Below are 26514 nucleotides of genomic sequence, written 5' to 3' on the forward strand. Positions count from 1 at the left end.
GTTCTGCCGAAGCGAGGTGCATAAAATACTTATGCAGGAACAACTATCCTCATCATTACCCACCCACCCACCAACAGAGAGGGACCTGGCTGGAGGGTTGTGTGTCAGCCAAGAACCCTCCCTATTTTACCTTAACAACAACCATTCCCACCTCCAGTCCAAGAGCAGAGCAGAGCACGACAACGTTTCTTTCTTTCTACAACCATTTATTTGATTTAATTACTTATTTATGATGTACCTGCACAAACAATACTGTACCTACTTATCAGTTTAGAATATTTCACGTAAAAATAAACATGACGTGCCGCAGCCACGCAGCCACGCAGCCACGCATTACGTGCATTAGTCATCCCACCGTCAATCAGCCACAGCCACTGCCGCGTCGATCGATACTCTCTGTTGTGCCCTGTCTGCGTGTGTCAGGCCCTGTCGGCTTGGCCGGAACGAGTAAGGGGTAACGTCGACGGTCGGTGGGAATAGAGTTTGGATCGGATGGTTCAACGTCTCTTGTGCCTTGCTTGTGAAAAAAAAAATTATGAAGTAAATATTAAAGGTGTGAGGTTGGATATACCTTAGAAGGTGAGATGACTGTGATGGAATGGAATGTGGTAAAGCGAGGGTGCTTGGGAGTGTGGGGTTTGTTATATGAAAGGATGTACATTGGATTGCATAATGTCGGGGTGGATACCCCAGGAATGCCCGACCGACCATCGCTGACCCACCTCACTCACTGCCCACCTCAGTGCCCAGCGAGCCCCGGGCAGCGATCCCAGGGCAGAGAGGTGGGTGGGTTCAGGTTGGGTTTAGAGTGCATTTCTCCTGAGGTGCCTTGGAGACTGAGAGGTGAAGATCTGATCAAATCTGGATGTGTTTGTTTGGTGCGCTCGTATATATGTATTTATGTATTTATATTTACATGCAGTCATCCAGCGACGTCGACATCAATGATAAGCCCGGGAAAGATCAACACACCAGCTGGAGCCTCGATGCTGACGAAAATATCTGCCTTGAAAGCTGCACAGGGAGGTCTTGAGTGAGTACGACGCAATTGATTGATTACTGCTGATGAGGAGGCGAAGCTGTTGATTTTCGCCTGTCCTTTTGGAGTAGTACATCAATTGGACTCTTCCGTGTGGTATGATAAACGGAAACAGTGCACACGATAATCGGCTTATATCCAATTGTACCATCTATCTACCTAGGCGCAATTAATAGGTCAATTCCTGTCCCCTTCGACAACCTCGCATTGCCCTCTCACCAACAGCGGCTGGACACTCAAAGTCAATCAACCCTATCATTCTCACGATCACAAGAATAGTGATAATCTCACCTACACATCCCTTACCAAACATAAGATCCTGGACCTCCACCTCAAACAGCGCCTCGGGTCGCAAAAAACCTTCACAACTCATCAACAAGATCTAGACTCTCGAAACTTTTCGTTCGCATCTACACCGAATCAACTTCGCACAGCGTATATCCTCGTACATCTCGCATCATCTTCGTTGTACTCAACATCGGAAAGTAAAGTCCAACGAAACATCACCATATCCCCGTTCAACCACCCACTCGGTGTCCACTGTTCACCCTGACCCTGGAGATCTCCCGCCCAGACTCAGATCCACTCTGTACTGTACTGGAGAGGTGGGTGGATACGCCTTCGCCCCCTAACTCCGCCTAACGCGACACAGAGGTAGCTAAAAGCGGTGCTGCGCGCGTGCGCACCCGTGGCCCTCACCCTCCCTTTCGTCATACCCTGCTAAAGTAAAGTAAAGTAAAGGAGCACTACCGACGACCCCGGCGTCATACAGTAATATTATACTTTCCGGCGCATCCTGCACCTTTACTACTGTAATCTACTTCACGACTTGACTTGACTTGACTTGACTTACTTCACTTCGCTTCGCTTCACTTCACTCACGGTCCTTCGAAACTAATTTCCTTGTTCACGTTCACGTTCACGTTCACTCAGTCACTGGGCTTGGCTTCATTTCACTTCAAATACCCCGCCGTTCTTTGATCGGGGAAATCTTTTGTACATCGATCCACTTCTGGTGCTTGTACTTCATACAAAATGAAGGTCTTCACTTCTCTTCTTACTTCAGTCGCAACATTATGTCTATGTGAAGGTAAGCCCGGGCTTCCGAATACACTTAACCCGCTAACAGTCCAGCGTCACTCATCCTCCCACGAGATGCCTCACCAGAAATCCTCGCTGCAGAAATCCTCCCAATACCAGAAACCGCCCTAAAAAGAGCTCTCCCCAACAGTCCCTCCGGCAATTACGCTCCAGCCGTTGTTGATTGCCCCTCCGAGAGACCCACCATCCGCTCAGCAGCTACCTTGTCACCAAGTGAAGTATCATGGCTGGAACTACGCAGAAACAATACCATCGAGCCTATGATCTCGTGGTTGACTAGGATGAACATCACAGATTTTGATGCTGCGGCTTATATTAATGGCATTCGGAATAATGCCACTGCTTTGCCAAATATTGGTATTGCTGTGTCAGGAGGCGGATATAGAGCTTTGATGAATGGTGCTGGTTTTGTCGCTGCAGCCGACAGTAGGACCAGTAATTCGACGAATACTGGTCAGATTGGTGGGCTGCTTCAAGCTACTACTTACCTTGCTGGTTTGTCTGGAGGTGGTTGGCTCGTTGGATCGATGTATACGAATAATTTCAGCTCAGTCCAAACTCTCAGGGATGGGAGCAAGGATTCCAATGTCTGGAGGTTCGACAATTCCATCTTCGAGGGACCGGATGGTGATGGAATCAAGTTGTTGAGTACAGCCGATTACTACAGCACCATTATCGACGATGTGGAAAAGAAGAGTAAAGCTGGTTACAATACCTCCATTACCGACTACTGGGGACGAGCTCTCTCCAATCAACTCATCAACGCCACAAATGGCGGACCAGCATACACATTCTCCTCCATCGCCTTAACCGACAACTTCCGCTCTGGCTCCATCCCCTTCCCCTTCCTCATCGCCAACGGCCGCGCCCCAGGCACCAAAATCATCTCCCTCAACTCCACCGTCTTCGAATTCAACCCCTTCGAAATGGGTTCCTGGGACCCCGTAATCTACGGCTTCGCCCCCACAGAATACCTCGGCTCCAACTTCTCCGCCGGCGTGGTCCCCAGCAAGGGATCCTGCGTCCGCGGCTTCGACCAATCCGGCTTCGTAATGGGCACCTCCTCCTCCCTCTTCAACCAGCTCATCCTCCAACTAAACAGCACCTCCGTCCCTGATTTCCTCCGCACCATATTCAGCAACATCCTCACCGACCTCGGCGAGGGAAACGACGACATCGCACAGTGGAAACCCAACCCCTTCTTCGCCTACAACAACGCCTCCTCGATCTCCACCTCCCCGGAACTCTCCCTCGTCGACGGCGGCGAGGACTTACAAAACATCCCCCTCTACCCACTGATCCAGCCGCAACGAGCAGTAGACGTCATCTTCGCAGTCGACTCCTCAGCCGACACAGCCCACAACTGGCCCAACGGCACCGCCCTCGTAGCAACGTACCAGCGGTCCCTGAACGCCACAATCGAAAACGGCACCGCCTTCCCATCTATCCCTTCCGTCAACACATTCGTCAATCTAGGCCTCAACAACCGCCCTACTTTCTTCGGATGCAACTCTTCAAACATCACCAGCACTGGTGCCAATTCCAATTCCAATTCCGGCTCCAACACAGCACCCCTCATAGTCTACATCCCCAACTCCCCCTACATAACCCACTCCAACGTCAGCACCTTCGACCCGGACTACAACAACACGCAGCGCAACCTCATCATCCGCAACGGCTACGAGGTCGCCACGCAGGCGAACGGGACGCTGGATAAGGAGTGGCCTGCTTGTGTCGCGTGCGCGGTGTTGAGTCGGAGCTTGGAGAGGACGGGGACGGGTGTACCGGAGATCTGTAGGGGCTGCTTTGAGAGGTATTGTTGGGATGGGAGGGTGGATGATAGTGTTCCCGCGGGGGGGTTGAGCTATGAGCCTGGGTTTAAGAGTGCGGAGGTTCCGTTTTCGGGGGTGGGGGGGAGGTTGGGCAGTTCTGGAATAGGGATTGTTGTTGCGGCGGTTTTGGCGATGTTTTTGTTGATTTAGGATGGGATTTTGGGTAGTTGGGTTGCCTTTGTTCTTTGGGTTGTATGTATGGCCGTAGAGGAAGTCAAGGTTGTACAGTACTTGCGTATTTTCTACGGACAGAAGTAGCTAGCCACAGGATTGATTCCATCTATCTCTGGGAAGTGCAGGCACTAGGTTTCTAATTCCCATTCAGTTTTCCATTTCAGTATTTTCCACATTTTTTTGGAGTATCATTCATGGACAACGAGAGAGAGCATGGAAACAAAATAGCATAAACACTAGAGAGAAAAAAAAGAAGAAAAAAAAAAGAAAGGAAATACTTTTAAAGCTCGCAGATCTATACAAAAGTACCTACAAAGGTAAGCCTAAGCTAAGCTAAACTATAATATAATATAAAGGCAGGCAGGCAGGCAGGCAGGCAGGCTACAGATCTTATCACATCACATTGCATTGCACTGTATTGCATTGCATTGCATTGCATACTACTTACTATCTTGAAGTTCTGGAAGAGAAAGAAAGAAAAGAAGGAAAAGAAGGAAAGAAACCGAAAGAAATAGGGTTTTGTGTAAGTGATACTGCTAGTGATACTGCTTGCTGATAGTATTAGTATTATTTTTATTATTATTAGTGAGTGTAGGTGGTGGGCAAGGTAGGTGATTGATTGATCGATCGATCGAATGACTGATTGATTGATTGATTGGAAGGTATATTTTCGTATGCCTGGATAGATAGATAGGTAGGTAGGTAGGTAGGTAGGTTTCATGTTGGATGTTGCTTTACCTGTAGGTACATAGGTAGGTAGGTATGTACATTCAGGGCGGTCACATCATGTGGAGTCCACATTATTAGGTTCTTTAAGGTACCTTACCTTACCTTACCTTACCTTACCTACCTATTTACCTTTCTCTCTCCCTCTCTCTCTCTCTCTCTCTCTCTACCCATCTTCTCCTCCACCTCTCTCTCCCTCTCTCCCTCCCTCCCTCTCTCCCTGCCTACCCATCTTTTCCCCCTCCAAAGGGGGTCTCCAAAGGGGGTTTTCCAGGGGGGGTTTCCAAAGGGGGATTTCCAAACTAGAAATCCAAAAAAGGAAAGATAACCCAACTCCCCATCCACCTGTGAGATACCTACCTACCAAGCTATGAATGAGATAGCAGAGATAGCAGAGATAGGATAGAAAAATCTGGATCTGGATCTGGTTCTGGGAAGGTGGTTTATATATATATATATAGAAAGAGAGAGAGAGAGAGAGAGGCGATTAGACGGGTTGTTTATGTATGTATGTACGTATGTATGTAGGATGTATGGGATGTATGGGATATTTAGGATGTGTGGAGATTGTTTTGTTTTGTTTATGTGTTTGATGTGTTTTGGTTTTGGGTTTTGGGTTTTGGTTTTGGGTTGGGCTTAGGTTCGCGGTAAGAAGCTGGAGGTGGAGGAGGATAGGATTAGATTGCTGGGTGGGGTGGGAAATTTTGGGGTGGTTGAGTAGAACTGAGTGGTTACTTGTGATAGAGTGGATGGGGATGGGAAAGAGGGGTTGGTAAAGAGGGGTTGGTAAAGAGGGGTTGGGAATGCATTCTCCAAACATGGAAATTGAGAGGGAATTGCGAGGACAGGAAAGAGGAGAGGAGGGTTTGAAGACACTGCTATAGCCTATAGGTGACGAGAGAGGAAGGTAGTTCTCGTCTTACTATGAGAAGGCATGAGTTGGGGTTTTGAGCTAGGGTCCTGGGGTCCTGGAGATTAGAAATCTGTAAAAGTCAGGGGGTGGAGAATAGAATGTGGGGATAGAGAGAAGATCTGCTTCCATCGTTCGCAGTACCACGTTTTAGGTACCGCTACCCCAGTCCTGCAGTAGGTTTTCAAGTATGTTATATATCGTTAGAAGAAGGAACGTTATATATATATATATACAGGCCAATACTCAATCTGCATACAGATACTCCCCACCGTGAGAATCTGGTAATACTGACATTAAACATTTTTTTGACGGGGGATTTGGCTATAGCTCTAATATCTTATGTCTCATCTCGTTCAACCGATAAGGATATCCATAGTATAGTATCCAAACACAATAGTTAAGAGATTGTATCTCCCAGCCTAGCTGCTGGTCTACAGCGAAGGATGGGTGGTTGGTATGTGGGTGTTGTATCTTACTCTGTCTTTCTTATATTATTCCGTTAGATTTTCTTTAGTACCCAGAAAGAAGTACAGTAAGGAGGATGTACATACTCGAATTCATCACTTTAAGAAGAACGTGTAACGCCGTTTCCATTTGTCAAAGTAGTGTGAGTTTGAGGTGTGGCATAGAAGACACGCACAAATTGTCTCTTGTGATAAGAGAACCTCAGTTCTCGAAGCAGCAGGAAGTGGGAAATGAGCCAAGCCCAGAAACACATGTCTTTCTACTTCTTGTCGGAGTTGATGTGAGCAGCTCTAGTACATATGCCTTCGCTATCCCAGCTTTTGGTCTGTTTTTGCATCTCTTATCAACGTGGCCGGGTCCAAATATTGCTTGAGATGTATTCCATTCCGAGTCTATGGTGTAGATAACGACTATAGTATGTCTGTGTTCAGCTGTAGTAATAAAATACAGATAAAGTTTAGATAGAGCCTGCAGTAATAAAAAAACAAATAAAATATACATAGAGAGGGAAAGTAGAGGAAGATAAGGGGGGAAGGGAGAGAGAAAGGGAAAGGGGGGGAGTAGATTTGAGGAGGTGTGTAAGACAGAACGTACTAGAGACTTTTCCTTAATCAGGGGGAGACTTGGAGGAGACCTAGAGGGAGAAGAAGATGAAGAGATGGAGAGATGGAGAGATGGAGAGATGGAGAGATGGAGAGATGGAGAGATGGAGAGATGGAGAGATGGAGAGATGGAGAGATGGAGAGATGGAGAGATAGAGATGGAGATTGAGAAGGAGTGATTGTCAAGGGGAATCACTAAGGATTACATCAAGAGTCTAGACATTAGCTTTAGTCAAAGAAAACCTTAAATAGCAGGGGAGTCTAATACAGACCAAAGAATCTAGCGTAGAAAAATAGAGACAAGTGACTAAATTACAGATAGCAAACAAGTAGAAATCGCCTGTTTACAAGTAGGAACTGTAGCAAGTACAGTCTGTTTCTGTAAAAGAAACACACGTAGGAATCATTCTGAGCGAAGAACGTGAAGTAAACGTGGCGTTGCGCGTTGAAGCACAATTAGCCTGGAAAAGCTTCTAGTCTTGGATTGCCCCCGATCCATCTTTGGATCTCAATTCCACAATCGTCAACGTTACTTCTTATTGTTACTAACGACACAATCTGGAGGAATTCCCTAAGAAGAGTTCGAGTCAGCCCGGGGTCTGAAGTATCCCATTGCCCAGACGTGTGTTTGATACCTTACTCTGATTATTCACAATCATGTTAACGAGAAGCCTTTGGTAGAGAGCAGGGCATCGACGATTAGCCTACTCTACTCTTCCATCCCATCGGGAAAGCTGGTCAAAAATAGAATATTGCATCATAGAAGAAAGAAAAAGTGCTCGTAGACCCTCCATGTGAAGTTGAATTCCTTGATCTAACCGCAAAAAGTTTCTTTAGTCCGAACTTCACGTTGTCAAGCCCGCAGAAGGATTCAAAGGAAGATGTCATCGGCCGGAAAGGGAACCAGCCGCTGTCACATCTGACGTTGTGAAGTTCAGATAAATGAACCTACTTGATTCAAGACCGACAGCCGCAACCGATACTGTTCCACTAGGTCCTACAGACATGGCAGAAATTCCCCTTTCTTTTTTTCTTCCCTCGCATCAGCGCTGGAAGAATTCAGATAGGCAGCTAGACTAGACGCCCCTTCAGTCCGATGTGTTACTAACTAGTTGTAGCCCCAAACAATATCCTCCGAACATCTTGACAGATCCGATATCCTGCAACACGCACTTACGCTAATCCATCTACACACCGGGGGGTAAAAAAGGCGAAAAAGAAAGGAGCCGTCAGACTTACTTCCAGAACGGAAAACCTCGCGAGGACATGCCAAACCCACCCACCTCCCGCTAGAAACACCCACCGTCCCATCTCCAAACACGCACGTGACAGGATCAGCACGGGCGGCGAAGCGAAACACCATCGAACTGTTTACCTCAGGTACCTACGAGTACCATATTCCTTCTCGCTTAAGCGAGCAATCAGGCGCCGTCTCAACACCCGACCGATTCCCAAACAAAACATGTCCCACCACATCCTGCCAAGTTTCCATCCCGTCTGAGCACCCCCACTACACAACCCTCGATACCCACCACAGCACGACATCGACATCGCCAACCCTTTTCCCCAGTCTTAGCCTCCGATTTTCCTCAAACAAACAGGATTTTCCCAAGGCGTGGCTGGGTGTCATTTGGTATCTCGATTAATTAAGGTTAGGCTTTGGACTTTGGCTTTGGCTTTGGCGTGGTCTTTCCTGTCTCTACTTCCCCATCGGTAAAGGGGAATCCTGGTACAGACATGTTATGTTGCAGAGTCCGTCTGGAGTTTTCTTACCCACGATTCGATCAAATACTGCCGTATCGAAATCTGGGTTTTGGAATCCCCCCATCCTTCCACCCACTAACCCGGAAAGGGGGATTCGTATTTCTATTTTTGATCGATCTGACCCCCTGTTCTTGGCTACTGTAAGCTTGTTTGGCGCAGGCCAGATCGCGTTTGAGTTTCCTTTGTTTTGGGGATCCATCTGGCTTGGGATGGTGCTAATGTGGAGTGGTGAAATGCTTGGTGTGTTAGGGACATATTTGATGTGACGTGAGGAGTTTATTTAGCTGGGCGTTCACCCGCACTTTTTTGCTTGGAAGTTTTCCTGGGGAGAAGAGTGATGTGAAGAGAAGATAAAAGAGAGGGCTGGATCATCTTATCTTTTTTTTGTTGTCTGTCATTTTCTGGGTTGCTGTCAAACTTTAACCTTCCTTAACCTGCCTTGACTTGAAGTCGACATTGGCCTCTTCTCGCTATTGGTGTATCGAGTGCTGGACATTACTTCTACTTTCTTTCAAGACATATTCTTTTCTTGACAGAGTACATGTACTTTGATTGATTTGACATCAACACACATCATTCATCACCCATCATGAAAGTCCTCGTCGTCATCGCCTCCCTCGCTATCGGGGCTCAAACTTTTACCATTCCCCTCATCGCTAAAAGAGAAGGAATTACAGGTATGATTCTCTCACCCCTTCCTCTTACACTCATCCTATCACACACATATACACAAACTAACTGCACCTCTTAGTCAAACCCGGCGGTGTTACCAACGTCGGCGGGGAATCTGGAATAACCACCAATCCTGACGGCAGCCAATCTGTCGGTGGAGAATCAGGAATCAACGTCGCTGCTCCAGCTGGTGGTGAAAAGGCCAACAAAACTGCCGGCGCCGAAAAGGCCGCACCCGCCGCAGGAGGCGCCAAAGAGGGCGGAGCAGCTCAGGGTGGTGCTGGAGCAGCAAATGGCTTAGCAGGTTTGCTTGGTGCTCTCCAAGGAGTCGGTGCTGGGGGTGCTGCCCAGGGAGGAAATGGGAATGCGGGTGGTGCACAGGGACTGGCGGGTTTGCTTGGTGCTTTACAAGGAGTCAATGCTGGAGCTGGAGGAGTTGGAGGAGCCGGAGGAGCCGGAGTGAAAGCTGGGGAGGGTGCGAAAGCTCCTCCAGCAGAGGCTTCAAAGGCCGTCAAAGCCGCAAAACCTAGTGCTGCTCCCCCTCCACCACCTACTGCCTCGCCCCCAGCACCCCTAGCTTGTCCACCACCGCCTCCAGGAAACGGAACCGCACCACCTCCCCCTCCTCCTCCTGCGAACGGTACAAAAGCAGGCCCAAAAGCAGGCCCAAAAGCAGGCCCAAAAGCAGGTGCCGCTCCAAAGCCGCTCGCGGGACCAGGAGCCGCGCCTGGTAACGGCACGGCGCCGCCTCCTCCACCACCACCAGGAAATGGCACCGCACCACCGCCACCTCCCCCATGTAATGGAACAGCTCCTCCACCACCAGCGGCAAAGCCAAAGCCAGCCGGAGGCGCGGGAGCAGGAGCCGGGAAAGGGAAAGATAAAGCTGCTCCCGCCGGGGTAGCAAAACCAGCTGCTCCCAAGGCATCGCCCCCTGCGCCTCCAGCTGGTGGAGCGAAACCGGCAGCTCCAAAGGTATCATCTCCTCCCGCAGCGGCACCGAAACCTGCACCGACAAACGGCGCTGGAGGTGGTGCTGGAGGGAGACCTGCTGAGGGACCGCCAAGTCCAGTTTTGGTACCCGTTGATGTTGCGCCACCGAGAGCTACTGGTGCGCAGGTCTCGGCTGAGAAGATGAGAAGAGTATTGGAGGGTGAGATGGGGAAGGAGTTTGTGAAGAGGATTGTGAGGGTGAATAACAGGAATATGCATGATTTGCGGGATTGATTGTATCACACGATATGAGAGGAAGGAAGGGGATGGAGCGATTGGTGGAGGGGGTTTTGAGGTCGCTGGCGGCCTGGTGAGGCTGGCATTTCTTGGTGGTGGGATGTTTTTTGGATGGTGCTGTTTTGTAAGTATAAATAGACTTCTTGGCTTCTAGGCGAGGAATTTTTGTGGAGAGAAAAGTATGGAACAACAGTCTTTGTGACTTGTTGAATAAGTGAGACCCGAGACGAGAAAACATCAGAGACAAAAAGAACTTATAGTGATTATGTGCGATTACAGAAATAGAAATTAACAAGAGAATATGAATATGAATAGAGCCAGAAGCATCAACGAAATAAGCATAGAGTTTGCAATATGAATGCCGGGCAGTGAGTGTTCCTTGACATGAAGGATATCAAGTACTATCTGAGAACTGCTTGTGTCATGTTCTGTGCGTGCTAGAGGGGAGCCGATTATTAAGTAGTGTCCACGTCGGACCAAGTCTGAGTGAACTCAGCGAACTTCATCTGAAGACTGCGCTGCTCTCTTGTTCGCAACAGAGAGATGGTATCAGTAAGTTCGTAACCCCACCACAGGTGGATTAGTTCTTCCAGAGGGCGTGTGTTCCTAATTTTATGGAACTTTGTTTGAAATGGCGAACACTAGCGTATGATACCTGGATGGTTGATATGGGAGTCGACTGTTGAGGTTGGGCGGTGGAAAATATCGAAAGCGAGGAAAGGAAATCCTTGGGTCGGATCAGCGCGACCGCAGCCGATGGTAATGGACAGAAAATTAGATGAGCCCTTGGTATTGTCAGAATAATACAGCTGATAAGAGAATTCTTGGCACCGCCAGAGAATCAAAGCTCTAGGAGTGCTTGGAAAGTGTTTCTCACACCTGTGAACTTCAATCAGACCTGTGCGCAACCGAAGTGGAGATCATACAAATAAAGGTCTATAACTTTTACAAGCGCCATTTGACTAGATAGAGAGTGAGTGGTGTGAGCTTAGAGTGGTGCCGGGCTAATAAATAGTCAGAAGGTTCGTTGTTGGTATGTTGTGCCTGCAGTTTCCTCGCTTAGCAACTAACGTCGTGCCTACCTCGACGGTCTTGGCACTAAGCAGCTCTTTCCCAGGAAAATGTCAAAAATAGTAGGTACACCTAGAAAAGCAGATAAGAATCAGGCGTAAGTACCTCAGTTCAACGTAACGCCAGTATCTTATCGAAATCCACATGTACGGACTTATCCAATTGCAGAATGATACAGGGTCTCCACTTCGACAAGATTAGAGGCCCTTAGGGGCACGGCAGTATTGATATCCCATAAGAACAACAGAACCTCCAGTATTTGAAAGATGGAAGACCGAAAAGAAAAGGTGGTACGACAAACATGGAGGGAACGCAACAAGCAAACAAGAGGCCAGCCTCACCAGGAGGTTTGCCATACACGACAAATCATGAGAAGGGACAACGTGTTGAAGGGGCTTCTTCTTTTCCCACCCCAGGGCCGGCAACACCTGAAGACGGTGAGCGCCAGCCAAAGCGCGCGAGACTATCTCCTTTGCAATTGGCTACTCTGGCGTATGAAGCAGAGGGCTCGGCTGAGAATGGAACCCGAGACGAGGTGATGGAAGAGGTTGAGGATGGGGACGAGAACGAGAGCGAGGATGATACCCAAGATGATGTTGACAATGTTCCACAACTTCCAGAAGAGCCAGGATGGGTCCCACAAATCGAACAGCGCGACATCAACTGGGCCGTCAGTTTCCCGGAAGATCAGGGAGATGAATACCCTGAAGAACTCAATGAGGAAGCCGACATGCAGAAAGCCGGCAAAGAAGAGCGGAAGAAAAAATATAGGGCGAAGGGCAGCAACAAGAAGAAATCGACCGACAAGAGGAATAAAAAGAAAACAAACGGTCGAATTATCCAAGATAAGAGCCCACTGTTCTGGCTTTCTAGGGCATGGAAGGAGGAGCACAAGCTGTCAGAAGTTCCCTCTGTGATCCGATACACCATCTGGCGACATCTTCTCAAGTCCAAGGACGGAATCTATCTGGATCGCAACAAGCGACCAGAAAGGGATGGCCGCCAATACTTGCACTTAGCAATCATGTCGACGTGCCGCGATATCTATGCCGAAACACTTCAAGTGCTCTACCGAGAGAATCCGATTCTGGTCTATTCAGAGGATATGTTCCAGCTGGAAGAAAATTGGGCAAATATTCCATTATATCCTGGACTGGAATTGCCAAAAAAGAGCATCTGGCGACATAATCCATTAGGAGGCGTTGGAAGATTGGTGAAAAATGATTTGGTTCCGGAGTATGACTCCCCTGTCTTGGATGGCTACATGGAACCTCATACCTTTGCTAAATTCCAGCAAGTCGCTTTACTGATGAAAGGTTAGTACCTCTTCCTGTCTTTTTTCATCTCTCCAAAGTGAAGGCCTTGAGTCATCGCTCAGATGAAATCGGCACATTCCCGCCCGCTTCGCATCGGTCAATACTGATATATGGACTAGTTTCGGAAATTGACTTTGGCGAAATCAAATTCATCCCTGGCACGCCAACAATCGACTCGATGTTCATTGACAAACCTGACAAAATGAAGGTGCAATTTTTGCACCTCATGGGCAAGGTCGACATCGTGCGAACGTTTAGCCGAATCCTCGGAAACTCCCCATACATCTCTCGATTGCACATGACGATCCAGATTACCGGTTTGCCTCTCAATGTTATCGATTCAGCAACGGCTGGAGCGCTGAAAGAGGCAGCTGATATTGCAACACAACAGCTCGGTGAACAGTTCTTGGCGTTCCAGAGCTTTAGACCATTGATGGATTTGACGAACATCCAACAATTCAGACCATCAATGTGTTTCTCGTATGGGGTGGACTCAAAGACAAAATACAGCCCCTCTCCATCAATGATCGAAACGCTTCATCAATGGAACGACGAGTTGAAGAATAAATGGATGCCGCCTCGTGTGAAGAAATGGTTGAGATACGTTCTCGAGGCCACGGAACTTCCAAGAAGAGCTTTCCCTCCTTATACTATGCCGTTCGAAACGAGACATTATGGACTGAAGGCAAAGAAGATCGGTACGATGGTGATGGATGAGAGATGTGGTAAATTGGAGTATGAGGTTCGAAATAGATCTGGGCTTGGATGGAGTCCAGTTGACTTTGCCGAGGTTGAGAGGCTTGGCAGACATGGACATGTCTCCCACCTCCCGTTCGCGTCGTCACCACCACCACCTCTCACTCCTTCATCCATCCTGCCTCCTTTCCCTTGTCTCCCATTATGTCCTTGCGATAGCTGTCTTTCTATCTCGTCAGTACAAGTCTGCTCGTCGTGTCCCAAGCATTGCGACGACTGTTTTATCCCGCCAGCTCCTATATCATGGCTGGGCCAGCTCTTTGAAGAGAACGCTCGAAGGAGGAAGGAGAGGAGGGAGGGTGGTAAACGATGAAATGACGGAGGAGGAGAGGATGGAATGTTTATGGACAAGAGGGTGATAAATAAGAACCTGCAATACGAGAATGTTTGTACAAACCAACCGTTTCTATTTGGATATACTTGGGTGAACGGTGACGGTAAGTAGTATTATATTGATAGCTTTCGTGAAACAGGTCGGTCGCTTAGCTCTCGCTCGACTTGTCTGGTTGATTATCATACTGACGTTCGGTAGAGCAGAGCTCCAGAGTTATATATGTCCATCTAAGCAACAGCACTTGTAGCCCCAAACACCATACCTGCAAAGGTACCCTCATCGAGATACGCGAGCATGCCAGCATCCCAGAAAGACCTCCTCGAAGAGATATGTTATATACCGATGGAGAAATGATTACGACGCGCAGAGAAGATTCGAAGTTTCCAGTGGTTTTCTGCCCAGCCTGTGTTGCTCCTGGCAGAACATCACTTTGATCTTCCAACCATTTCCTCTCCGAGCCTGCCGGAAGCCATCTACACAATTTTACAGCATGCTTGAGTATTTCAAGCATACGGATTTCTGTGAAGCAGGCTTTCATGCGGTATCCGGGGTGAAGACATGCCTGCAGGGACAACCTCATCACGATCGGCCTTCAGATCCAACCTTCAAGTTACAATCTCGTTTGTCCCATCTCGGCATTGGAAAGTTACAAGAGATTTCAATTTGAACACGTGGGTTGAATTACATATTGGCATTCTGCTGTCTCCATCAATATTTATCAGTCGCGGTGTATGAACACGGTGATGATTTGATTCGCGGGTGCTTTGGTGTGGTTGGGATGGTTCAAGTACGGACGTGCCTGGTGGGTTAACGACTCAGGTCAGGGGTCTTGACTCGCACGATGCAGACCTACGCACCACTGGGATTCTGATGGAGATATTTTTGCCAAGTGAAGGACAAGAAACTTGGCACCTTTTTGAAGCCTCTTCCGCCGCATTCTTGACCAGACAAGCAATGCCATGCCCGTCGCGACAGAGCCTCATCGCAAAGATTCAACCTCATCCCATTTTTGATATAAATGTACAGATCCTGAATTTGCACCTTCTCTCATGCGCGTTCCTGATATGCGACATGTACCAATTTTTTTTGCAGGGACTTCCCCAATTATCCAAGATTTCTAGTGTATCCACAATTTGCCGTCTTACAAGGAACGCAACTGGAGTCTTCATCAACCCCCAAAGAAAAAACCCCGTGGGTTTGGAGTCTCCAGAAGCTCACGAAACATTACATACTGGCTCAACTACGGTCTCGGTTGGTTTGCCGTCTGCTACTCAAGGAAAGCGGAGCGGTCTTTGCGCCGCCATCCACTTTGGCCTGTCTCTGAATTTGACGGACCGACTTCAAGTGGATCATTAATGGATCTTCAAGATCAAACTTTTTCTTCGCAGGGCAGACACGCTGATAGAGTTGAAGTGTGGATGTTATGGAGGGGTTAAAGGATTTCTGCGAACCTTGTACAGGGCGTTTGCGCCGAGTCTGTCAGATCCCTCTCACACAGGGTGCTGTGAGCTTGGTCCGGCAGTTGGTCGAATGACTGGCAGAAGCTGGAGGCTCCAGTTGTCAATGCCTCACCGCATATTCGCCATTGAAATCAGTAGTGGAGTCTCCGAGGAGAGAGCCGCAATGTGCCAGGCATACCTGACATGATCCAGGGGAAGCGGGGTCGGTGATGATGTTTTGAGCGCGAGCTTTGGTGGGGTAGTTTTACAAGCTTTTTGCGAAGAATTGCTTTAAGATCCGACATTCCCTCCCAATATTCTTGAATATTCCTCCTCTATCTCTGTTGTTCAGTTGATATAGGAAATAATCATGCCTCTTCGTGGTCATAAGTTGTCTGTTGCTCAAATCGGATTGGTCGTTGCTCCCAGCTTCGTCCTCTTCGGCTACAACCAAGCTGGTGTTGGAGGACTTCTGTCTGTACGTTGACAATCCATCCGACAGCTCTGTTCGAGACGACATAAAACAACTGTGCTGACCCCTGTAGCTACCCAATTGGACCAAAACCTTCCCTGAGATTGACACTACCACTACGAAAGGCGCCGTCAAAGCCCACAATGCGACAATTCAGGGGACCGTGGTCGCAACCTTCGTACTGGGAGCTCTCGTTGGATCTCTGGCATGTATGAAGATTGGCAACATTCTCGGACGCCGCAAGAACATTTTCCTGGCTGCCACGCTCACTCTGATTGGTGAGGCGCTGTGCACTTCTTCATTTGGACTTCCGCAATTTATCGTCGGTCGCACAATTATCGGACTCGGTATTGGCATCCTTTCAGCAACAGTTCCAGTATGGCAAGCAGAGTGCAGTTCCGCTGCAAACCGCGGAAAGCATGTTGTGCTTGATGGACTATTTATGACGTGAGTAACTGAACCTTTGTTAAAATTGAGCCTGCTGACAAAAACATAGATTGGGATTCACCCTTGAATCATGGATCAATCTCGGTGCATCGCAAATCAAATCAGGACCAAACATTTCGGCTTCATGGAGAATGCCGCTTGGCATTCCACTAGCCCTCTCGCTTGTGTTGATGGGAACCATTTTCACCATGCCCGAATCCCCACGATGGCTCATCAGCATGAACCGTGTCGAAGAAGCACGCACGATTCTTGCTAACCTCAAGGACACCTCCGAGGCTGATCCTATGGTCACTGCTGAAATTGAAGGCATCCAGTATTCACTGGAGGAGTCAACCGTCAAGAAAGCAAGCATTAAAGATATGTTCACCATGGGTCCTGAGAAACTTTTCTATCGTTTCTGTCTCTGCATCCTTCTCCAATTCTATCAGCAAATGTCTGGATCGAATCTCATCTCTGTCTATGCTCCCGTAATATTCCAACAGAACCTTGGTCTTGATGGTCAGACCTCGAGAATTTTGTCTGGTGGAACTTTGACGTGGAAGTTCTTGTCGAGTTTCGTCGCTTTCTTCACAATTGATCGGTTCGGGCGACGTGCTCTGTTCATGTTCAGTGGTGTTGGGTAAGCTTTCTACTCTCTACTCATTATGGAGAATAATAAACTGACAACAAATAGAATGGGAAGCTGTATGTTGGCTTTGGCCGTTGCCACTTCCTTCCCCAAGTCAAACACTTCGGCTGGAATTGCCAGTGTCTTCTTCGTCTTCGCTGTAAGCACATCCCAAGATATACAAAATACAAGGACTGATAGAAATATTCACAGTTCAACTTCTTCGTCCCAATTGGTTTCCTCGGTGCCAATTTCCTGTACTGCGCTGAAGTCGCTCCCGTCAAGCTCCGTGTCAGCATGGCCGCTATCTCAACAGCTAACCACTGGCTCTGGTAAATTCCATACCATATTTACTCTCTTTAGCCTCCTTCTAACATAGACTAGGAACTTCGTCGTCGTAATGGCCACCCCAGTAGCAATCGCCTCTATCGGCAACTATTACTTCATCCTCTTCTGCGTCATCAGTTTCTGTATCCCGCTCTCCGTCTACTTCTTCTACCCCGAAACCATGGGCCAGAGTCTCGAGCAGATCGATGCCGTCTTCCGCGATAACAACACGCCGCTTGCTATCGTGCGTGCTAGTAAGTTGTTGTCGAAGGGTGATGTGGGTGCCATCTATAGGAAGAAGCAGGAGGAGAAGATGGTGGAGAATGTTGTTGCTGGTGAGAGCGACAAGGAGATTGTTTAAAGAGTTGGAGAAGAGACTTGGGGATGTTGATGTTGAGTAATGAACGATTGACTTTATGTTCTGCTGTTTACATTTCTGCTTCGCTTGCGATTTCTGTTGTTTGCGCGCCAGCCTGTGAGATGCGATAACTCTCTCCAGACAAGGGGCATAGAGCAAGGGTTTTCCAGTTGGTAATGCTTCCAGTTACAACTCAAGCACCTAACACGTTTGTCAGCATTTTTCCTCATTCTCGATTGTGGAGTGCCTTCATTTTATGGACTCGGATTAGACAGAGGCTGTGATCACGTGATCTACATGGCTTCACGATCTCGCCTAGGATTCCATGCCAAACTGATCGTTTTCTCGTTTATCTCAGATCTGCGATGTAGGGAGACCCCGTGTCTGGAGATCTCCCGAGATGGAACTCGAAGCCGGATTGTGCGGAATCCGCGTCATCAGTATCCCAACCATCAGCACATTTCGATCAACCCAAAGTTGTCATGAGTCGTAACCACGACGCCCACCCAAATATCGAGTCGTCGGCAGGGAATTAGCTTGTGCTAGCACCATAAGCTCAATGCCTTGACGCACTGAGTTCAGTTTCAATGCGAAACTATGATATGCGAGAAAATCAACTCAAATCTTTTGAAGACATAAGCTTCGAATTTCCTAGCGTTTTTCCGAACTGCTAGAGAGATTTCTCAAGATCACCACGGGAGCTTCATATTCGGACAGTCTTGAAATGTCACTCTCAGTTTTGGTACCAGACCATACAGGCAAGTCGGTATACGCAACACCACCGCAAAGTCCCACTGAATTTCCAGTCCACGATCCTTTCGCGAACCCTGAAAATGAGAATGGATACGACCCAGGATTGAAAGACGAACAATTTAAATCAAGTGCCGACGCTATCTACCATCTCGCGCAAATCAGCGCCAATGGCTCACCTCCACGAGCAAGCCCACCTGATATCCCATCAAAGATTCCACAACGACCACCGGAACGACCCGCGCCGACTGTGGAAGACGATAAACCATCCATTCCTCCTAGGCCAGTTGGAAGAGAAATTCCGCTGGTCTCTCAGTCTGAGAAAGAGCCTCCACAGCTTCCAGCAAGACCACCAAGCCAACCAGAGCGTCGTGCTCCCAAACCAACCCCAGATCTTCCGACAAGAGCTGCGCCTGCGCCGTTCAAGCAGAGAGTTACGCTGCCGCCGCCGACAATTCCTGAGGAGACGAGGGAGCAAGTTCGAGATCCGGCGTTGAAGTATAGTAGACATCCAGAGAGATTGGTTGCGTACTTGATACCGCTGCCGAAACCGAAACTTACCAAGCAGTTGGAGAGAGCAGATGAGTTGCCTGAGGTACGGATTTGGATGTGAAGTAAGAGATCTTGGCACTGACTCTTGCAGCGATACTTATTGTACACTCCGCCAAGACCGCATTTACTGAAGCCGGTGAAGGGTGTCAAGGAGAAGAAAACGCATTGGGGGAGGAGGAAGTTGCAGGAGCAGGTTTGATTCCTTGAAAATTGTGAAGTTGCTCGAGATAGCTAAACGTAAGAACAGGTGGAGCAAGCAAAGAAATACGATGGAAAGACTTTCTCTTGGAGGGGCTTACATAGCAAAACAACGAGGGGCGTCATGTGGGCAATTCACCGAATCCGAGCTACAGACATTGTGTTTCTGGGGCGTATTGAGAACAAAGGTAAACACAGCCACACCTCATCTCGCTTGACCAGCACCGGCTAAAAACAGTACAGAAGTTAACGAAATCGTTCTCGTCTACCCCAACACCGTAACGCACTCCATCCCCGAAGTCCGCGACGAATTTATCGCTCAGATAACACGTACCAAACGTCGCGCCGCCAAAGAAACCGCCATCTCCACATTCCTCCTCCCCGTGACCCTCGTAATCGACACCTTTGCAGCAGTCTTCTGGCCATTCGGCGGACTCCTCGAAATCGACGCCGTATGGTGCTACGCGGCCACCAGAGGCTGGTACACATCCCGCAAGATAACCAAGCGTCTCGGAGCTCGCGAATCGAGATTCAAACAGTACGGCAGCACGGAACGAGATCTGTTCTTGCGGTTTCACCAGGACCCTGAAATTGAGGTGCTGCAAAGGTATGTAGCTGAAGCGTGCCATAAGAAGAATCCGGATATGTTTGATAGCGCTGGTGTGCCGCCTACGGAGACGGATGTTGCCAAGGCGATTGGTTGGAGGCCTGTTGTGAGGGGAAAGGCGGGTGGGATGAGGGCTGAGGGGGAGACGGGGTGGGCGGATGAGGAGTGGCAGAGGGTGGTCTTTGCAGATGATTTGAAGGCTGTTTCGGAGAGGGTGGCGATCAGTTGGGGACATTGGGGGAAGAAATTCGAGAAGAAGCCGGATAAGGCGTTGAAGAGGTAGGTTGGAGGACTTGTTGCCACAGTTGAGAGGATACGTCTTGGGGTTTGGCTGTGGGTATTTCGAGTTCAAGGAGCACCAGTTAGTCGTTAGCTAAGATAAAGAGAGGAAATCTCATGTGTGAACACCAGAATATATTTGATACGTGACGCGCTGTCATGGATGTCCCTTACCTACCTACCTTAAAGGAAAGTGCTGGCCTGGGTACACTGTCCTAAAACAGTCAAATCAATTTTAATTGCCAACAGTCACCTTGAAAAGTATTGACAATCCCTAGACAGTAACTTACTTGTCGACTGAGCAACAACTGTAGGTATAACAGAATACTCAGTCCCGCGCTCCCCTCTACAGGTAGGTAGCATCTCGTCAGTTGACGATGTCACGTGATCAGACTTTATTGAATCTGTCTTGGTAATTGCTTGAACAAGCGAACAGGAGCATGAACAACAAGTATAGGTACTATACATCGCGAAACATATCCGCAACTTCATAGTAGTAATTCTCTCTTGGTTCTCTCTCGTGATCCCCGAAACCCGCCAACAGCGCCTTCACAGGCTCGCAATCCTCAGGGTTTGCATAATACACGGCGCCATACTTCTCCATAGCCATACACCTTTCCTCCATCGTATAAGCGTTTCTCCAGACCCAGCCGTGGTTCGAAAGATCACCCCAGTTCTTCTCATGGAAGACCCAAACACCCCCCTTATCAGGCCATCCGAGGACGAGTGTTTCTCTCTACTTATCTGACATAGAGAGATCTCTGGTGATGACCGCCCGTTCATACGTTAAGTAGCTCTGCCACCATTTTCCACCTGTCCGGCTCAATTGTAGGCAGAAAGAATCTTCTTCGCTGGGGTCAGAGGAGCGCGGGGTGTCGACGAATCGCGAGATATTGAGGAAGTCGAGCTCGACGCCTGTGAGGTGCCGGTTGACGATGACGCCTCCAACGCTCGGATAGCAAACGACTTCATTCCAGCCTCCTAGACCCAATACTCGGCCTGTAGGTTCGTCGTAGACTGGTACGTCTACAGGCGGAGCGAAGCCCTCGTCTTCATCTTGTCGCGCGCCGATTGATCGTGAGGCGAGGGGAGTAGTGGCATACTTGAAGACGGAGATCACGCCAATAAAAGAAAAAATGAGGGTAATGAGCAGGAACACTCTCTTTGAAAGCCCAAACATGATGGGATATGGATGTTGTCGGGAATTTTGTAGGTCATCTAGAGAAAGAAAATGAGGTGGGAATGAGACGTGGTGAGTGCGGTTGGACGTATCATGCGGGAAGTAAAGAAATCTACTTGAAGGACGTATCAAAGCGGGGCCCCTACAATATTTATTCACCAGCGCTTAAGTTGCAGGGTAACCGCATTCCATTCATACAGAGTTACATTTTGGAACAGACCAGGCGCAGTTCCGACACTGCTACCTTCCTCATTCTGCGCCGTCTAACAAGCAATGGACGCCCCGTGTGCGGACAAGATAAGCTTCGGATATGCCTCTACCACAGACTGGCCCCCGCCCCCCTTGATCCATTATCATCTGGGCAAGTACCTCCGTACGAATTGAGTATGTATAGACGTTCCGCGAGGATCATTTGTAAAGAATTTGATAGAGTGGAGTATGAGCTAATATACACTGCCACAGGAAAAGTGGCCGCTATCCACAGTCGCGAAAATAAGTTCCGTTTAAACAAGTCAATGATTCCATAATAGATACCCGATTTTGTCTGAGAACAAGGTACCCTCAGGACAAAACTCGGTCCTTCCAAGCTGAATAGAAGCGATCCCTTTGAGTATGATCTCCTTCCTTGATGTGGAGCTGGCAATGAAATCGCCAAGAGGATGAAGCACTTCAGGCCTACAGATGAGTGCGGAACATCTCTTCTCCTGCATCTCCACTCGCGTGAACGACTTTCTGCCGCACTGATGATGCCAGTCTGTGCGGTACTCTACTCCCCTCATCCAGTAATCTGCAAATGGGGCCTTTACGCTACGTGGTTCCTGAGGAACCAAATCGTCTCTTTTCCCTGGCTTTGGCTAGCCCTATTTGTAGATCAGTGAATAAAGAGGGTACAGTCTGTCTGGCTCATGGAGGCCTTCCGCTCTCCTTTGTGGACCAAAGTGACTCTACTCCTTGGCAATTCTTGAACCTATTTTTCTAGAACCGAAGAATTGCCATTGAAGATCTCGGAGGAGAAAGGCTTCAAACCGCAAAAGACCATTCTTTGCCCTGAGCGATCCTTGCGCTCGTACAAAACGAGGACCCACTCTATTGAGTTATTGTGCTTTTTAAACCGCACCTCATGTTTTTTTCTAGATCGCAGAGTGTAAACTGATGTTTCTCGTTATTTTATGTTTGATCTAACTCCACTATATCAAATTCCTTTCGGGTAAGTCCTGGAGGAAGGCCTGTGATCTCCACCTGATTCCCACATTCCAAGGATGAGTTGATAGGTCCTCTGGGCCCAGTCATACAACTGTCATTTCAAGCGAGCTTAGCCATTCAGAGTGGAACTTGACTTCAATACAACTTACTACTCTACTCACGAGGTAACTGTCAAATTATTAAGACATGTGGACTATACGATAACATCAAGAGCCCTGTACTCGTTATATATAGTCCCGGAATATGTTGGTCTGATCGGAATGAAACATGGCTGGACGAGTTCCACTTGGATGCAGTATCCGCTCGCAGACCGTGAAGCGTGCGGGCCTTCCATTGGTATCACCCAGCTACAATCTATTACTGGTGAAGACGCTCTTGTTGTAGCCTCGGTTTCCATCTGAAGCTCTCTTCAATGCCGTTATGCTGAAGGTGTTGAGTGTAGAAAGACTTTGAACAGGCTTGCCTTTTTGTACAAAGAAATTGAATAGCTCCTACATCGATGTGAGTTCGGATCTAGTCGGTCTCAGACGAATAACTCCTACGAACCTCAGTGGATCGGCCTGAAGCTTCATGGGTCTAGCCGCCTGCTATCTAAATCGTACGATGTTTCTCATTCTTTCATTGTGATTTCCTGCCTTGTCTCAAATCAGTACTTCCCCGGGCGGCGCTCTACACTTGGAATCCGCCATCGGGGGAGTCCTACTTCAGCTTAGTTATCTCGTTGCTCAAGCAAGTACGCCCCAATGGGGGGGAGATACAAGACTAAGAAGCCTTCCCAATACGTGGAAAGCTGTTTGCTGTATATTTCCTGAATCCATCCATGATTTACAAGTGTACACAGAAATCTCTTTTAACAAATCATTATGCGGACCTCCAAACCTTTTCTCCAAACAGCCTTCTTGTTGGCCACCTTGGTGAATCACTCTATCTGTGATACCTTCACAGTTCAGGCAGAGAAGCTTGTGGACTGGGTTGGGTGCAATAAGCAAACCACTACACAGCAGGCTATTCGAGATGCGTGGGACTCTGTCATGGACATTGCATATGTTGTCAGTGGCAAGATTGAATGGGGCCATCATCCGTCCAAAGATTTCCTGGCAGGCCCAGACCGAAATAGAGCCTATCAGAAGGATATGAAGGGTAAGATGCAAGTTATCAAACTTTCCAAAGACCTGCTAACCATTCTACAGCGGTGCTTAATAATGCTTACACGTTCAGACGAAGATACTGGTGGAACCCCCCAAACTGGACAGCTTGGAAGGTTTCCATTCGGTGCGATGACATTGATGGGACTTGTGCAAAGCATAAGAAGGAGGATAGTTTTGTTCCTGCGTATACTATCAATCCAGGAAAGAGACCCGGCTTTTCTTTTGCAGCGACAAGAGACACTATTGTGATCTGAAATGGACCTTTCAATGATCTGAAGCCGTGTGATGTCGCTCTTAAAGACGGACAGGGCGATAGGTTAAATCTCAATGATTTCATATGCAGAGGTAAGCCAAGCTCTTCGGTCGTTTGATGGTGTAAGGGAATCAAATTCCTGATTTCTGAGACTGGGGGTGGAAAGGTATACTAAACATATTTCCAGGCTCTGCGATGCTGCATGAGATGTTTCATCTCGATAGTCTATCCAAAGTTTCAGCTGAAGGCCATATTACAGATATAGCAATGAAATACAAAAGAACGGGGACTGAATATGGTTTCCAAACAAAGCCAGCCTACGGCGCTCCATGGACAAAAGCTCTCGCTCTTTGGGAAAAAGATGATGTGGGAAAATATGTTGTTACGAACGGTTCGTTGATACATTCTACGAAGGTAACATTGCTAAATGGGTTGTAGCCGACAACTTGGCTCTCTTCTCGCTTTCGACATGGGTGGACCACAAGAATGGACTGTAAGTTTGGTGACAAATGTCTTTGGTCGAAAGAACATACGCTGACAAACCTATTTACCTAGATATCCAAGCTGGCCCCCAGCCAGACCCGTGCCTGATCCGACTTACGCCCCCCAATTCTTCAGTGAAGCAGACGCTGCAGCCAACCCCGATGTTCATGGCTGTGTTACCGATGACCCGAACGGCGCAACTGGTCCTGCTTTAGATATACCGGGCCCCTCAAACACAGAAAATTATATCGATTGCAACAACAATGGCAATATCGAGTGGGCGACCGCGCCTTCGGTGTCCCATGACTTCGCTACAAACTCATTGAGGACATTCTGCGATAATGTCAACAGGCAGAGAACAGCAACTTTCGCTGTACCAAACACCGCCAACAGAAAATTGTTTCTCGGAGCTCTCCTTCAAACTGATGATCCGGCATGTACTGTGCTAAATGTATCCCCAAGTGAATGCATGTCGCAGATGAGCAACATATTCGCCAGTTGCGATTCGAGTTCACCCAGCAGAAAGTATGGCGGAGTCAGTGTCTCGGGGTGCGTCTCTTGGGCAGCGGGTGTCGATGGCAAACGGGGTGCTGTAAAGGATCCCGAAGCTCCATTCTCTTGTTCCTTAATGGTTTCGGGGAACTCCTTGAACTGTGCTTGCACAGACGGCGAGCTGTACCCTCTGCTAAACGAGACTTGTGGCTATGTCGCACCCCCAAGCAGCCCAAGCTCGAACGTTGGAGGTCAACAGATTGCTATTGCCTCTTACACCAACCCACTTGGGGATCCAGATGCCTGGGAAAGACTGATCTCTTTCGACTCGGGCAAGGTCAGTATATTGGTCGCCAATGTCTTGAATGGTCCAGACTACGTGGTTGATCCATCTTGGAAATCGGTAATTCAGAAAGCCGCTGCTTCTGGGAAAACAGTGATTGGATACGTTCGAACTGGTTATCTTGGACAGGCGCACGATTTCAAGACCAGATTAGGCTCACAGGATCTAGCAGACTGGTACGTAGATCCCACGCTCCTGAATTAGCAGATCTGTGCTTGATTTTAATACGCCTTGATACGGTGTCGAATTATGTCAAAAACTTAACAATGTACTGATACGTCGAATAGGGCCTCACAAATTGAACAAGATGTTGACAAGTGGTACGAGCTATATCCAAATGGCATCGGGGGGATCTTTTTCGACGAGGGCTGGCCATCTTGCGGCCGTAATAATATCTACTCCGACCTTTATACTTACATCAATGCCTACACTAAAAGAAAGCATCCTGGAGCATACACAGTCCTGAACCCCGGATCAACTATGGAGCAATGCTTTGAAGATACTATAGACACGCTGTTAACTTTTAAAAACAGATATGAGGCCTACATATCATCAGAGTATGCTGATAATACTTGGACACCCAAGGACGACCGCAAGATCTGGCACATTATCTACAGAGTTCCACAGAACAAAATTATAGAAGTTACTGAACTTTCTCGCCAGCGCCATGTAGGATACTTGGAGATAACAGACGATAACAAGGACAATCCTTACGACAACGTTCCTAACAATGCATATATGAATACAGCAATGAATTCTGTTCCAGGTGGCAGTGTTCGTAAAGATGTGGCGACTGCACTCAGTGGATCATATATCGCTAGTGTCCCTAGCGATGCTAATGTTATCGCCTCGGATTACACCTCAGCCACTATCACTTGGTCCCCAGTACCTAACGCTCTTGGTTATGCTGTATACTAAGACGGTGCTTTGGTATTAGAGATGCCTGCTTCTCTGACACGAGTAACAATTGGGATGTTGAAGCCTGGACCTTCTGGTATTATCTTCGAGGTCAGAACCGTACTATCGTCAGAAAGTAGCGGAGTGTTTCGGTTACTTAGGGCAAGTACAAAGGAGTTGCCATCTGGCGGTTCAATCACAAACGTCGGCCACACAAAGAATGGGAACACCGTGGTCTACACAGCTGATATCTTGGTTCTATACGCATTTGTCCGTCTCTTTATTGGCGGACCCCACAAGCTAGTTGGCGCTTCCGCGGGCTGGCTTATCGATGTAGGTCTCAGTACTGAAAATGGTGGCGGCGATCCTATTGCATAGTATAAGCTTGTCAACTACATGGTCGAGGGTAATGATTTTTATTCAGGCTTCTACTAGTATACCGGCGCGTATGTTGAAGGCAGCACAGCTAACGCCGATTGGACCT

The 26514-nt window shown here is 48.1% G+C and overlaps 10 protein-coding genes across 10 annotated transcripts; 8 read left to right on the plus strand and 2 right to left on the minus strand.

The window, feature by feature from the left end:
- Nucleotides 1-2074: 2074 nt before the first annotated feature.
- On the plus strand, nt 2075-4122 carry PLB1 (Lysophospholipase 1; the record flags this gene model as incomplete). Its single annotated transcript, XM_058499746.1, has 2 exons — nt 2075-2129; nt 2174-4122. 2 exons carry the CDS (start codon nt 2075-2077, stop codon nt 4120-4122), a joined length of 2004 nt encoding a protein of 667 aa, XP_058350790.1.
- A 4243-nt stretch (nt 4123-8365) lies between these two features.
- On the plus strand, nt 8366-10847 carry ONS95_006291 (uncharacterized protein). Its single transcript, XM_058499747.1, has 2 exons — nt 8366-9293; nt 9368-10847. Exons 1-2 carry the CDS (start codon nt 9206-9208, stop codon nt 10513-10515), a joined length of 1236 nt encoding a protein of 411 aa, XP_058350791.1. The 5' UTR covers nt 8366-9205; the 3' UTR covers nt 10516-10847.
- A 1043-nt stretch (nt 10848-11890) lies between these two features.
- On the plus strand, nt 11891-13974 carry ONS95_006292 (uncharacterized protein; the record flags this gene model as incomplete). Its single annotated transcript, XM_058499748.1, has 2 exons — nt 11891-12825; nt 12888-13974. The coding sequence occupies 2 exons, from the start codon at nt 11891-11893 to the stop codon at nt 13972-13974; spliced, it is 2022 nt and encodes a 673-aa protein (XP_058350792.1).
- A 1830-nt stretch (nt 13975-15804) lies between these two features.
- On the plus strand, nt 15805-17648 carry ONS95_006293 (uncharacterized protein; the record flags this gene model as incomplete). The annotated part of the gene is made up of 6 exons (XM_058499749.1): nt 15805-15912; nt 15980-16353; nt 16403-16972; nt 17027-17120; nt 17174-17292; nt 17345-17648. 6 exons carry the CDS (start codon nt 15805-15807, stop codon nt 17646-17648), a joined length of 1569 nt encoding a protein of 522 aa, XP_058350793.1.
- A 721-nt stretch (nt 17649-18369) lies between these two features.
- On the plus strand, nt 18370-20163 carry ONS95_006294 (uncharacterized protein; the record flags this gene model as incomplete). Its single annotated transcript, XM_058499750.1, has 4 exons — nt 18370-18990; nt 19039-19140; nt 19195-19333; nt 19389-20163. The coding sequence occupies 4 exons, from the start codon at nt 18370-18372 to the stop codon at nt 20033-20035; spliced, it is 1509 nt and encodes a 502-aa protein (XP_058350794.1). The 3' UTR covers nt 20036-20163.
- A 328-nt stretch (nt 20164-20491) lies between these two features.
- Nucleotides 20492-20656, minus strand: ONS95_006295 (uncharacterized protein; the record flags this gene model as incomplete). Its single annotated transcript, XM_058499751.1, has 1 exon — nt 20492-20656. The coding sequence occupies one exon, from the start codon at nt 20654-20656 to the stop codon at nt 20492-20494; it is 165 nt and encodes a 54-aa protein (XP_058350795.1).
- A 111-nt stretch (nt 20657-20767) lies between these two features.
- On the minus strand, nt 20768-21211 carry ONS95_006296 (uncharacterized protein; the record flags this gene model as incomplete). The annotated part of the gene is made up of 1 exon (XM_058499752.1): nt 20768-21211. One exon carries the CDS (start codon nt 21209-21211, stop codon nt 20768-20770), a length of 444 nt encoding a protein of 147 aa, XP_058350796.1.
- Nucleotides 21212-23277: 2066 nt separating this feature from the next.
- ONS95_006297 (uncharacterized protein) lies at nt 23278-23816 on the plus strand (the record flags this gene model as incomplete). The annotated part of the gene is made up of 2 exons (XM_058499753.1): nt 23278-23554; nt 23605-23816. The coding sequence occupies 2 exons, from the start codon at nt 23278-23280 to the stop codon at nt 23814-23816; spliced, it is 489 nt and encodes a 162-aa protein (XP_058350797.1).
- Nucleotides 23817-24082: 266 nt separating this feature from the next.
- ONS95_006298 (uncharacterized protein) lies at nt 24083-26051 on the plus strand (the record flags this gene model as incomplete). Its single annotated transcript, XM_058499754.1, has 4 exons — nt 24083-24206; nt 24254-24308; nt 24371-25309; nt 25421-26051. 4 exons carry the CDS (start codon nt 24083-24085, stop codon nt 26049-26051), a joined length of 1749 nt encoding a protein of 582 aa, XP_058350798.1.
- Nucleotides 26052-26072: 21 nt separating this feature from the next.
- Nucleotides 26073-26408, plus strand: ONS95_006299 (uncharacterized protein; the record flags this gene model as incomplete). Its single annotated transcript, XM_058499755.1, has 1 exon — nt 26073-26408. One exon carries the CDS (start codon nt 26073-26075, stop codon nt 26406-26408), a length of 336 nt encoding a protein of 111 aa, XP_058350799.1.
- Between the last annotated feature and the right edge of the window lie 106 nt (nt 26409-26514).

This window comes from Cadophora gregata, assembly GCF_030347475.1.
Source record: "Cadophora gregata isolate MNR1 chromosome Unknown scaffold_17, whole genome shotgun sequence".
NCBI classification, from domain to species: domain Eukaryota; kingdom Fungi; phylum Ascomycota; class Leotiomycetes; order Helotiales; family Ploettnerulaceae; genus Cadophora; species Cadophora gregata.